This window comes from Meriones unguiculatus, chromosome 8, assembly GCF_030254825.1.
Source record: "Meriones unguiculatus strain TT.TT164.6M chromosome 8, Bangor_MerUng_6.1, whole genome shotgun sequence".
NCBI lineage: Eukaryota > Metazoa > Chordata > Mammalia > Rodentia > Muridae > Meriones > Meriones unguiculatus.
The window spans coordinates 108,382,446-108,396,647 of NC_083356.1; the positions used below are offsets into that span (position 1 = coordinate 108,382,446).

The following is a 14,202-nucleotide window of genomic DNA, read 5'->3' on the forward strand; positions in this document are numbered from 1 at the left end:
CCCTGAGATTTCACCTTACACCCATGAGAATGGCCAAGATCAAAAACTCAAGTGACAACACATGCTGGAGAGGTTGTGGAGAAAGGGGAACCCTTCTCCACTGCTGGTGGGAATGTAAACTGGTACAACCACTCTGGAAATCAATCTGGCGCTTTCTCAGACAACTAGGAATAGCCCTTCCTCAAGATCCAGCCATACCACTCCTGGGCATATATCCAAAAGAGGCTCAAGTACACAAAAAGGACATTTGCTCAACCATGTTTGTAGCAGCTTTATTTGTAATAGCCAGAAGCTGGAAACAACCCAGATGCCCCTCAACTGAAGAATGGATGCAGAAATTGTGGTACATCTACACAATGGAATATTACTCAGCAATGAAAAATAGGAAATCATGAAATTTGCAGGTAAATGGTGGGATCTGGAAAGGATCATCCTGAGTGAGTTGTCCCAGAAGCAAAAAGACACACATGGTTTATACTCACTCATATAGACATACAACATAGGACAAACCCACTAAAACCTGTGCATCTAAAGAAACTAAGCAAGAGAGAGGACCCTAACTAAAATGTCCAATCCCCATCCGGAAAGGCAAAGAGGATGAACATCAGAAGAAAAAGAAAACAGGAAACAACCTAGGAACCTACCACAGAGGACCTCTGAAAGCCTCTGCCCTACAGACTATCAATGCAGATGCTGAGCCTGATGGGCAACTGTTGGGCAGAGTGAAGGGAATTTTATGTAAGAACTGGGAAATAGTAAGAGCTGGAGAGGACAGGGTCTCCACAAGGAGAGCAACAGAACCAGAAAATCTGAACACAGGGAACTTCCCAGAGACTCATACTCCAACCAAGGACTATTCATAGAGATAACCCAGAACCCCTGCACAGATGTAGCCCAGGGCAGTTCAGAGTCCAATTGGGTTACATAGTAATGTGAAGAGGGACTGCCTCTGACATAATCTGATTGGCCTGCTCTTTGATCACCTCCCCCTGGGGGGAAGCAGCCTTACCAGGCCATAGTAGAGGACAATGCAGCCACTTTTGATGTGAACTGATAGACTAAGATCAGAAAGGAGAGGAGAACCTCCCCTATCAGTGGACTTGGGGAGTGGCATGCATGCAGAGGGAGGAGAGAGGGTGGGATTGGGAGGGGAGGAGGGAGGGGCTTATGGGGGGATGCAGAATGAATAAAGTGTAATTGATGAAAAATTAAAAAAAAAATTATATAAATAAAAATAAATAACAACAAATGAAAAACTAAAAAAATCTTACAAAGAAATATCAGTCCTGTAGTGAGTTCTGAAAGAATTCTGTAATAATTATGGGACATATCCACTGCAAAGCTCCTATGACCTCTTTGAAGACGCGGGGAGGGGAAATGTGTTATGGGCACAGAAGATAGAGCCTTGGAAGAGACTGAGCTGTCAGAGCTATTGTCAAAGCTCCCGGGACTGCAGCAGGGTGTACCATGTATTCAGGCAAGGAGTCCATTACTCACTCCTCCCTGACACTGACACCCCTGGATAAAGTTGTTAGGGGGACAGGCAGTGAAGAATCCTAGTAATATGACACATACACACACATGATGATACAAAAATATTTTTTAACTATGGAATGTGTTTGGAGAGACAACAAACAGAAATATCAGTACGTAGAGAAATGCATAACTAATGAACATATTTACATTCTTGATAGGCAAAACATGTAGATATGTGTTCTATTAGGTTATCCACACAAATTAAGAGAAAATGAAAAATAATTTGCGATTGAATCGTTTTCTCACTAGGGCAACGTAATCAACAATAACTTTTCTCCATAATGTTTAAGAACATCCAATTTATCAACATACAGTTTTAATTGTCCTGTGAGTTCCTTCCCTGCAGGCTGAGAAATCCTGAGGGCTTTCAGCAAACTATAACTTTGAGAATCCAGACATTGGCATAAAAGATTTAAAGTAAAATATGTGCAGGTTAAAATTCATACAAGATGGTGTTGTTGGTGAAAACTGAGTGAGTTTTATAAATTCCTGGTTATTTTTTTAGATTTGTATTTGTTTGTAAAATCAACACTAGAGCCTTTTGATAAAGCTATGTCATAACTCCTAGAGAAAGAGCCTATTTTGAGATATCTTCAACTTTTCATTTCCATTTTTGGAGCTACTGATAGCTGTTTAAGGAAGTAAAATCTCACATCATTATAGATGAAAAGGAAAAAGTCAATTGATAATCCAGAAATTTTTCAGGAAAAGATACTAATTCTACAAACAAGGAGTCTAGGAGCCATAACCAAAGAGACTTTCTTTAAATATTTTAACAACTGAGATGGAAGAATAAAGAGTCAGTGATTAGTAGTCTGGGACAAAGTGAATCAAGAGAAGATTAAAGCTTCTCAAGGTGGCTGTTCTTTATGTAAGTCTCAATCATATACTTATTTTAAAAAATTCTGACAATAAAAACAATCATTAAAGACAAACTGTATTGTAGTTATTTTAATGGAAAATTATTTCTTTTCTAGATTGTAATACAAACTTATGATCTTTTTTAGGAGGAATATCATATGGACTGTTTAATGATTCTGTCAATTACCATGCAAATCTTGGGTTTAAAGCCATTTTTCCTCATGCACTAAGGATCAGAGGAAATTTCAACCTCAGGAAAATACATGCTGTGTTTTTCACCTTGCAGCCCAGGGTGATTTGTACACATTGTATTTCAAGTGATAAAACTGTATGTTTTGAATCTCAAAGGAGCATAGCTCTATGCAGCTTAATAACTTATTCTATAATAATAATCCTAAGAAGAAATTGAGGCATGACAGGAGCAACAGGGAGAGACATGACTCTGGTTAGGTTACTGTGAAGATGATGATGTAGAAGCTATAGTAACAGGAAGGAAAAAGAATTCTGATGAGGAACAGAAGTATGTCAAGAGGTTAAAAGTGAAAATATAACCAATTGCAATGTTTTAAATGAAAAGACAATAAATATTACCATTTTCCAACTGTGTAACATCATATGACAGGTATTTTGAATGATGATGTACTAAGGACTTTAATGTTTCATTTAAACATTTCTATAACCAATAGAAGAGATGGTTATCATCTGTTTTATACAGAAAAATCAGTCTAGTGCTATATAAGTAAGCCATTGGAAATCACAACCATAAAAATTCTTATCATCACAATTAAAACTAGCTTTGTTCACAGTTTGAAAATAATATTACGAAGCACATATACACATTCATTTTTCACATATTTATAGTATGGTATTCAAATTCACAGCCTCTTTTCTTATTAACTGTCATTACATGCACAAATGTATATACATATATATTCCTAAGTAAGTGTATAGTGTTTCTTATGTACATGTTTTCAGGGTTGAGCATTTTCAGGGCTGTCTGTTGGTATTCAACAGAGACAACTGGTGTACCCTTTCCCAGGCAAGGCTGTTTCTTCCACTCCCTGCACTTTTAATTGCCTGTAGTTCTTTTGCTGAGCGGAGGATCAAGTGGTCCTGTCTATTTTTGTTGTCCTTGCTCAGCTCATGTTTAAGACAGTCATGCTAGTGATAATTTACAGAAAGATACTCTGAAATTACTAAGAAACACAATATCACAGCAATCTCCCTGTTCTTAAATTTTTCTTTCCCTCCTCCACAATGTTTTCTGAGCCTTAGGTGGGGGAATAATTTTAGATATATCCATTTGACTGAGCTCTACAAATCTTTATTTTGTTGGTTATTTTCTGTTGTGGTCTCCTGCTGCAAAGAGAAGTTTCCTTGCTGAGAGGTAAGGACTACACATGTCTATAGGCACAAGGACAAATGTTTAGATTGTTGTTAGAGGTTATACTGGCTTAGTAAAGTGGTACTTGTAGATTTTCCTCCAAGACCCATGACTTCACTAGCACTTAGGAGTTGCCTAGCTTTCCAGTTTCAGGCGTTATTGAAAAGGTGTTGAACACTTGAATTAGAGAGTTTGGTTACCAAGTTAGGTTTGTCACCAGGGAACTCTGATGTTATTATGTCACGCTGGTTATTACTGTAATTTCATGTGTATCAGTGTTTTGCCTGCATGCATATCTGTTAACTACACGCTATCAGAGGCCAGAAGAGGGTGTTGAAGCCCCAGGAACTGGAGTTACGGATTGCTGTCTAATTTGGGTCATCTGGAAGATTAGAAAGTGTTCTTAACTGCTGAGCCATTTTTCCATCTCCTTTTTTTTAAATGTGAATTCCTTTTTAGAGTGTGCATGTTTGTAACATGTGGGCACACATGCTGTTTACATGTCTGTAGCTGTTAGAGGACAAAATTATTGTGTTCTTTACCTTCTTTTACCTTTTCACAGGTTTTAGGATAGAACTTAGATCACCAGGCCTGCTGAATCTTTTCATCTTTGAGAAAAGAAATGTTTTGTTGCTTTCCTTTACATGTATTTCAGTGGAAATTTGAAGAAATGTATTTTTTTCCATTTGGCACCTTGACAAGTATATTCCACCTCTCAGTGAAATCTTGTAACCAGTGTCTTCTTCTTCCTCCTCCTCTATATTAATATTATTTTTATGTTTGCAATATATATCTCACACTTTGAATTCAGCTATAATTGAACTTACTAGGTAGCCTACATAAAACTCAAATTCGTTCTAACCATGCTGCTTCTATTTTCTACTGTTGGAATTAGAGAAGCGTCAGTCCCACGTACCTAAATTCTTACTACATTTGTTAAAAAATACGTTTAGACTTGGAGAATCTTATCACCTTCAGAAGAAATGCAGTCTACACATTGCTGCTGATCACTACTGTAGCTTACCACATACAATAGCTATATTTCATGATAGTAGAGACAACTAAACTCTTCTGTACTCCTAGGGGCAAGCTCCGTGAGGCATGGAGAGGGGCAATCACACAGTGACTGAGTTCATCTTGCTGGGCTTCTCAACAGACCCTGTGATGCAGATGATCCTGTTTGTCCTGTTCCTTGGAGTATATTCTCTGACACTGCTGGGAAACACGACCCTCATCATATTGATCTGCAGTGACGCCAGGCTCCACACACCTATGTATTTCTTTATTGGAAATCTGTCTTTTTTGGATCTCTGGTATTCCTCTGTGTATACTCCAAAGATCCTAGTGACCTGCATCTCTGAAGACAAAAGCATCTCCTTTGCTGGATGTCTATCTCAGTTCTTCTTCTCTGCTGGATTGGCCTATAGTGAGTGCTACCTACTGGCTGCCATGGCTTATGATCGCTATGTAGCCATCTCTAACCCCCTGCTTTATGCTCAAGCTATGTCAAGGAGGTTGTGCATCTGCTTAGTTCTATATTCCTATACAGGAGGCTTTGTCAATGCAACAATATTAACCAGCAACACATTCACGTTGGATTTTTGTGGTGACAATGTCATCGATGACTTTTTCTGTGATGTTCCACCTCTGGTGAAGTTGGCATGTGAGGTCAGGGAGAGTTACCAGTCTGTGCTGTACTTCCTCCTGGCCTCCAATGTCATTACTCCCACCCTGCTCATCCTGGCCTCCTATCTCTTCATCATTGCTGCCATCCTGAGGATCAGATCCACCCAGGGCCGCCTCAAGGCCTTCTCCACCTGTTCCTCACATCTCATCTCTGTGACCTTGTACTATGGCTCCATCCTCTACATCTACTCTCGCCCAAGTTCCAGCTACTCCCTGGAGAGGGACAAAATGGTGTCTACCTTTTATACTGTGTTATTCCCCATGTTGAACCCCATGATCTACAGTCTGAGGAATAAAGATGTGAAGGAAGCTCTGAGAAAACTCTTCAAGTTATCCCATTCTGAAGTCTAAATTGACACACACTTAGAACTAAGTGATAACAAACTGCTTAATGGCAAGGTTGAGAAACTGAGTATCAAAAATAAAATTTCCATTATTTGAAATTGCACCAAAACTTTTCCCTAGTGTAGATGTTTTTTATATAAAAGTGTAATTGTTTTTTTTGTTTTAGTGTAATAAGTAATGAGTTATACTGTGATAACTTCATGTATGTTTATAGTGAACTTTGCTGATATTCATTTCATATTTACTTTTGTCTACTGATTGAACTTTAGTCTAATATTTCCCGGAGCTTCCTGTTAACATTAAAACTGTTTTTAAAGTATAGACCATGAATTGAGCATGAAATAGGAAAGTATCTGATACTTTCTCAGAGGACTAGAATTTACTTTATTCTTCTTTCTAATAATGACCCAATTATTGTCCTTACATAGGGCCTATTATGGAGATGTGAAGGAAGCATCCTATGGAATAATGACAAATAGAAAATACTCTTTAATGTATTCTGTCCAGATACTGTCAAAGATTCTTCAGTAGCAATGAATATGAATATGGAATGTCAAATTTTATTTTAAAGAAAGAGAGAGGGTAACACATCCATCCATATGAGACAACAAATGTCATGGAGAAAGAAAGCATGAGAAATGTGGAGCTAACGTGCCTGATGTGGAGTCTGTAGATCTTGGTTATATTTTTAAATTTTAATGAACTTAAAATATGCTCATTTTGCCAATTGTAGCACAAATTCTGTACAAGATCAATCCATCGAAGCTTCAGCATGGACGTAGGATGTGATCTTGTCTCAGCTCTAGTTGACACGCTGTTAGCAATTGATAGCTTCTTGGAGAGAAAGAATACGTTATCTTCAGTGATGTAGCCATTGAAAGGCTACTGTGCTTCAGTGGCAGGTACACTAAAACACATAGCAAGCAGCATGAAGTAAATTCAGTAACATTAAAACACAAATACAGAGTACATGATGTAGAAAAAGCGGTATGGTGGGAGGTATGTAGGAGAGGAATTAAAGATGCGAAACTAGAGTGAGATTTGATTTTAATATGCATTGAGTGTAACTATAAAAGTCTCAAACACTATAAAATCTTTCATCTCTGAGCAAGAAACCTCTCACTTGTAACCCTTCACTTCCATTCATGCTTATACCTAAAACAGCCATGAACTAAATATTGAGTCATTTCTTTCTTCATTAAACTTTTATGTTTAAATAGACCAGTTTTAAATTTATAGTGTCGTTTAATTGATCTGAATGTATATTTCAAATTTGTTTAACGACGTTGCAGAGAAGTTACCCCAAAAGGGGTTCCTCACACCACCCTAAGGTAACACCCACAGGAGTTCCAAGACAAAACAAAAACAGTAAATAACATGTTGATAGACACACTCATTTTTTAATGGAACTTAAATACAGAAAGGATGTCATCAGGTACTGGAAAAATACATGAGGGTAGAGGTGTTCTGTTTGGTTATAAAATATCGCTCACAATTCACCAATCTAAATCTCCCTCAACAAGAAGAAATGACTTGGAAGATTTAAAAGCAAACAAAATCCCTGAAAATGTGCTATGTCCTTACAAGCTATTCAGAAATAGACAGCAAAATGATTTTTTTTTAATTTTTTGTGTGTTTTTAAAATCTATTTTTTTATTAATTACAGTTTATTCACTTTGTATCCCAGCTGTAGCCTCATCCCCTTCCATTTCTATTCTCCCTCCCTCTCTCATCTCATCCCATGCCCCTCCCCCAAGTCCACTGATAGGGAGGTCCTCCTCCCATTCCTTCTTACCCTACCCTATCAGATCTCATCAGGACTGGCTGGATTGTCTTCCTCTGTGGCCTGGTAAGGCTGCTCCCACACATACACCACAGGGGGAGGTAATCAAAGAGCCAGCCACTGAGTTCATGTCAGAGACAGTCCCTGTTCTCATTTTACTAGGGCACCCACTTGGACACTGAACTGCCATGTGCTACATCTGTGCAGGGGTTCTAGGTTATCTCCATGAATGGTCCTTGGTTGGAGTATCAGTATCAGAAAAGACCCCTTTTCCCAGATTGTTGGATCTGTTTCTCTCCTTGTGGAGCTCCTGTCCCCTCCAGGTCCTTCTGTCTCCTTCTTTCATAATATTCCTTGTACTCTGCCCAAAACTTGGCTATGAGTCTCAGCATCTTCTTTGATACCCTGCAGGGTAGAGTCTTTCAGAGGCCCTCTGTGGCCGGCTCCTGTCCTGTTCCCTGTTTTGTTTTCTCCCTTTTCCGATGTCTGTCCTGTTTGCCTTTCTGAATGAGGATTGATCATCTTACCCAGAGTCTTCCTTCTTGCTTATATTCTTTAGGTGTACAGATTTTAGTATATTTATCCTATATTATATGTTAAATATCCACTATAAGTGAGTATATACTGTGTGTGTCTTTCTGCCTCTAGGAAACCTCATTCAGGATGATCATTGGCACTCCCTCAGGCAGTGAAGCATGCAGGCCACTTAGTATGTTCCCTTATTAGCCAAGGAAGCATGAAAGCTTGGTCAGGATAATTGGTCTTAGACATTAATCTTGCAAACCCTATATAACTTGCAAACATCATTGTATCCTGGCAACAATGTATTGATCCTGGCAATTGCTATTGTATTCTGTTTCTGATAAAGTTATAAAATGTCTGATTGCTTTCAATAAAATTGCCATAGCTTCAATTATGCTGTGGCATTGGTCCTCCTTCCAAGGGTCCAGCCCATGGGTGAGGACAGGGGGTTCAGGCTGAGGGGCTGAGAGGCACAGAATCATCACACCGGAGCTGGTGAATGCAATCTGAGGGACTCTTTATTCCCGGAAGAGAGAGCATGTTATATAGCTTTGAGCGACTAATCAGATTCTTCCACACCATCTCCAAGACTGCCATTGGTTGTCTGTCTCTACACAAACTGTCCAACATCAGGTCACATACTCTCGGCCCAACTACCTCTGTAGTCACCTCAGCAGAAGCTGGTCCAAGCTGTGAGCCCCAATGGCCCTTTGCTGGGGATGCCTACACTGTGGCCCCTCCAAATATAACCTGATTTAATTCCTCACCATATCTGATGACCTTGGCCCTGAAAGTACATGCAGGAGTTTACATAACACTGCTTTTCTTGGTGTGATATTTCAAAGGTATTTTTATGAATTCTTTGAGATTGTCATACATTGTACTTTGATCACATACTCCCAATTAGTACTGTCTATATACTATTGGTGATATAGCTAGCCAGTGGGTAACATTAGCAGTGTCCATACCCTTAAAGAAAATAACTCTCCATCCCTCACCAATGATCCATTACCAATAGATTTTTACTTACAGGGTGACGTCATATCCAACCACTCCCTCCATGATAATAAGAACACACACACACACACACACACACACACACACCCCATATACATGAATTAATAAATGAATAAAATAATAAGTAAATAAATAAATAGATCATGAGAAGCATACATATTTGCCATTAAAATGTTGAATATGATAGCAATTCATTCCATACATTTGTAATTATTAAAATAAATGAAAACAATGTTTAAAAAGATAGGCTAATGTGTGAGAATGGGAATTGTTTTCATTTTACCAATGAGTTAATAATATTGTTTCAAGAAATACAATTTAACATATAGAAAACACAGACATGTTGCATATTAAAAGATTACTTTTATATCCTTAGCATACTTATTTCTGATAGGACCAGCTAAGAGAGTTGCATGAAGATAGACATTTTGAAATTGCTTAGCTTACTTTATTCCTTCATGAAAACTTGGCTGTATCTAACATTTTCCTCAAGGCGTCTTTGACATCTTTGTTTCTCAAACTGTAGATCAAGGGGTTTAACATAGGAATCACTACAGTGTAGAACACTGACACCACTTTGTCCCTCTCCAGGGTGTAACTAGTGCTTGGCCGGGAGTAAATGAAGAGAATTGAACCATAGTACAAGGTGACAGCTGTCAGGTGAGAACCACAAGTGGAGAAGGCCTTGAGGCGGCCCTGGGTGGAGCGGATCTTCAAGATGGCTGCAATGATGAAGAGGTAGGATGCCAGAATAAGTGCAGTAGGAGTGACGACGTTAGAGGCCAGTATGAAATACAGCACTGCCTGGTAGCTCTCCTTCACATCGCATGCCAACTTCACCAGAGGAGGCAGGTCACAGAAGAAGTCATCAATGATATTGTCCCCACAGAAGCTCAGGGTAAATGTCTCACTGGTGATAATGGTGGAGTTTACGAAGCCACCAAGGTAGGAAGCGGCAACAAGGCCGACACATAATCTTGGGGACATAGCCTGAAAGTAAAGTAAGGGCTTGGCGATGGCCACATAGCGGTCATAAGCCATGGCAGCCAGCAGATAACACTCGCTGTAGGCCAGCCCAGCAGAGAAGAAGAACTGAGCCAAGCATCCAGCAAAGGAGATGCTTTTGTCTTCAGAGATGCATGTTATGAGGATTTTGGGGGCATAGACAGAAGAATACCAAAGATCCAGGAATGACAGATTTCCAATGAAGAAGTACATGGGTGTGTGAAGCCGGGAGTCAGTACAGATGAGAGAAATCAGGGTGATATTCCCTAGAAGACTGACGACATAAATGAGAAGGAAGATGCAAAAAAGTATCTGCTGTAGCACCATGTCTCCAGTGAATCCTAAAAGAATGAACTCTGTCACTTCAGTAATATTTTCTTCATTCATGACTTTGAGAACTTTATGATACTTTCTGTGAAAAGATTAAATTATGGTTGAAATGTCTCTAAATATTCTATTATTTGTTATTCTACAAACTGGAAAGTGAAAACACTGCAGTCCACAAATGTTATTTATTATGAGATGTATGTACACTGAATTGGGTGTCATTATTATGAATGACAAATTAGACACGTTTCCCAGTGAGGTCGGTTACTAAATACATAATAGTGCATCTCACTTACATTCTAATGTCTATTACTTTATGAATTTATGTCTCTTCTTTTTATTTAAAATATTTTATTCTTTAATCTGGATATCATAAGAAATTTATAGTTAGGTTTCAGGAACAATTAAAAGTATTCCATAAATGACTTCAGAAATTAGTTAATTGGTAGTGATATCTGGAAAGAATGTTGTAAAAGGAATTTCTATTCGTCTGTTTCGATTGTTATCCAGGAGGTTTACTGCCTCTGGCCGCTAACCTAGACCTAGCCTGCAAGCTACAAGCCTCCATACACTCTAACCTAAGCCTTGCAGGTTTTCTGACCCTGAGACTTACTGTTTAATAAGTGCATCCTTTCTAGTTCTTTCTGAGCTTATAACTTGCTGGTTCAACTCTGCTGTTTTGGTTCAAATTCCTCTCCCAGCTAACTAATTCAGTCTGGCTTTTTTCTTGGTCTCTAAATTGCTCTACTAGCCCTTAAACTAATTCTAGCAAGTTTTTTTCTAACCTTAAAATTCCTCTACATCATCCCCCTTTCTGTTTAAGCTAAAAATTTTATGTAGTTTAACTTTTACAGTAGAAACAACTATCAGTCTCACAAACTTAACAGTTTTTATGAAGATCCACTCAGCCATTCATATGATGACTCTTCACAATTGATCCTGGCCATCCGTCTTTCAGCAACAGTTCTATCTTGTTCTTACTAGCTCTGGACTAGCTAGTTCAATTCAGCTGTTCTGCCTCAAACTCCTCACCCAGCTGACTTACTCAATTTGGCTTTTCTCTCAGCCTCTGAATTGCTCTGCTTGGCCTCAAACTAACTCTAATCTAATCTTCTGACTTCTTCTCATTCTCTGGCTCATTATGTCTTCACCTGTGTCTGCCTTGTTCTGTCATTCATTGTCTCTGTAAAAAAGAGGAATTTTAATTCAAAGCATGGCTGTTCTGACAAGAGATCACATCCAAAGACGTTTTAGGTCGGTGTGATCTAGCTGGAATACAAACACCTCTTTAATCCAGAGGCAAGCAGACCTGAGTTTAAGGTCATCCTGCTTTACAGCAAAAGCTCAGGCCAAACCTTGATGGTTCATGCCTTTCATCCCAAACAATGAAGGTGAAGTTAGTTTGTAGAAGGAAACACCCATGTCTGAAAGTGACATTCAGTTGAGTAGCAGAAAAAGTGACAAATCAGAAAAATTTTATAGAATAGAAAATGCCCAACTCTCATGAGGAGAGGAGAGGGAAGCTACTTACTTAAGGGGCAATGCAGAGAGGGAGAAGGCAGTTTTACCAGGTGGGTTTTATAGAGAGAGGTTGAATGAGAGAGCAAACTAGACGAAAGTAAAGATAGAAAGAGCCAAATAATAAAAAGGAGCCAGGAGATTAGAACAGATTTCTGGGATTAGTTTGAGGCCAAGCAGAGCAATTTAGATAGCAATAAAAAATCCAGACTGAGTAAGTTAACTAGGAGAGAATTTTGAGCCAAAACAGCTGGGTTGAATCAGCTAGCTATGAGCGCAGAAAGAACAAGAGTGAGCTTGTTGAGCAGAAATTCTCACAGGCAGAAAACATTCTAGGCCTAGGTTCGAGTGTATGGAGGTTAGTAGCTTACAGAACCAGGCACAGGTGAGCAGCCAGAGGCTGAAGCCTCCTAGACAAGAGCTGAAAGAGGGGATACAGGTCACTTTTCCATGTGTTGCCCCACATTGCATGCCAAAATAAAGAATGAAAATCCTAAACCGTTCAACTTTACCAGTAAACACTCAGGAGCCAGGTGCTGGGGTGAAAACTTGCTAGTGCAGAGAGGCAGAGAAAGTACCAGCTGACCTTCCTACTCAGTTCATGCCCCAGAAGGAAAAAGCCAAAAAGCTGAAAGCCCAAGACTTGCTAACTCAGCTTCTGTCCCAAGAGGAAAAACCCTGCTAGCTCACCCAACAGCCCAGGAGGAGAAAGCCAAAAGCCAACAAGCTAAAGATCTCCCTCTTCTTCTCTATGATGTCTTGAAAACTCTTCTCTCGAAGTTCTTCCTTTCTGTTATTCTCTGTCAGCTGGTTTCTTGTTGCATCCCTTGACCTATGATTAACTTTACTAAATCCTGTGTACAGAAAGCTCTTGGATTAAAGGTGTTTGCTAGGGCTGAGCTACAACATAATTACCAGTTTACAATAAGCAGAAAGTTTTTGGACCGAATGTGAGATAGGGCTGGACCACACCAAACGATAAACAGGTTTTTACAGTTCACAATCTCGGGGTTCATAATGGGATTAAATATCCTGCAACAGATAATACTATTTTTTTAATTCTCCAAAGACAAAAAATAGAATATTTTAAATGGCTTTATTCTTATTTCTACACTATAATTATTAACATTAGTGCTCTGTTAACCCATGGACTGTCAGATGTTCTGCGCTAAGACCTAACCATACACACTAAAGTGCATACTGCCATAAGCTTGGCTATCCCAAAGAAGCTAATTTTGAAAGAGTGGGAGGACAATTCACTAGAGAACTGCCTAAATGAGAGATAATGAAGCAGCTTTCCATTTCGTATAATCACAGATAGAAAACCTCATTGTATTTTAGGAAGTAGAATTCTACTGTGGGTTGCTTACATTAAGCATCATTTTATCCTCTGCCTGTATCATAATTTATGGTCATAAATTCCTTTGGCTAATTAAACCCAATACTTACCTGCATTGACACAGATTATCACTTCATCTGTATTCAAACTGAAATTCGGAATTCTGCAATACCTCGGAATACAACAGTCTTCTCATAGAAACTCTCTTCCAGTGACAGTGGTTCTGGGAGAACACATAAGCATGAACGTCCCTTTGGGAACTGATGGGAAAGAAGAAATCTCTATGTATTATTCTGGTGCCAAGTGACTAATTACAGTGCTCAGTTATGTTTCCAGAACAAGGTGGGAAAATAGAGATCAATCAAGTAATTAAAAGGGCCAATTATTGTGAAAGAAAGCTTTTTACTATGAGTTGATTTATGAATTGGAGATGAAGAGGCACTATCCAGAGTCACTGTCTTCAGTGGTGTAGCTACTGGTGCATTGCCCATTTTCCAGTGGAAACATTTTCTCAGTGCTCATGTGGGAAGCTGTGATCAAACTCAGTTGGTCAAAAGCAAAACCAAAGGAAAGATAAAAGGATGGTAACCTCTTGAAAAGAATGTGTGGGTGTGCTTTGGAGGGAGACAAAAATGGGGGGACATTTTGTGTGACCAGAATAAATTATGTATGTACAAAAATATCAATGTATAAAATATCAAGGACTATAATAATTTAAAAAGAAATTAGAGAAATATTATCTACAAGCTATCCTACGACACTATCTAGAATGCATTCTAGTACATAATAAAAATTATATCAAAATGACATAATATTGAATAATAAAAAATAAACCAATAAAATTCAGATTGGATATATATACACACACATATATATGAG

General features: G+C 38.7%; 2 protein-coding genes across 2 annotated transcripts; one reads left to right on the plus strand and one right to left on the minus strand.

Annotated features, from left to right (window-relative positions):
* Window positions 1-4,882: 4,882 nt before the first annotated feature.
* Window positions 4,883-5,818, plus strand: LOC110541568 (olfactory receptor 9G19-like). Its single transcript, XM_021628291.2, has one exon. It carries the CDS (start codon window positions 4,883-4,885, stop codon window positions 5,816-5,818), a length of 936 nt encoding a protein of 311 aa, XP_021483966.2.
* A 3,772-nt stretch (window positions 5,819-9,590) lies between these two features.
* LOC110541564 (olfactory receptor 9G19-like) lies at window positions 9,591-13,511 on the minus strand. Its single transcript, XM_021628288.2, has 2 exons — window positions 13,434-13,511; window positions 9,591-10,551 (listed from the first exon to the last, which is right to left on the minus strand). Exon 2 carries the CDS (start codon window positions 10,524-10,526, stop codon window positions 9,591-9,593), a length of 936 nt encoding a protein of 311 aa, XP_021483963.1. The 5' UTR covers window positions 10,527-10,551; window positions 13,434-13,511.
* Between the last annotated feature and the right edge of the window lie 691 nt (window positions 13,512-14,202).

Coding starts and splice junctions, on each gene's coding strand:
- LOC110541568 (XM_021628291.2), top strand. CDS start 4,883: ATGGAGAGGGGCAATCACACAGTGACTGAGTTCATCTTGCTGGGCTTC.
- LOC110541564 (XM_021628288.2), bottom strand. CDS start 10,526: ATGAATGAAGAAAATATTACTGAAGTGACAGAGTTCATTCTTTTAGGA.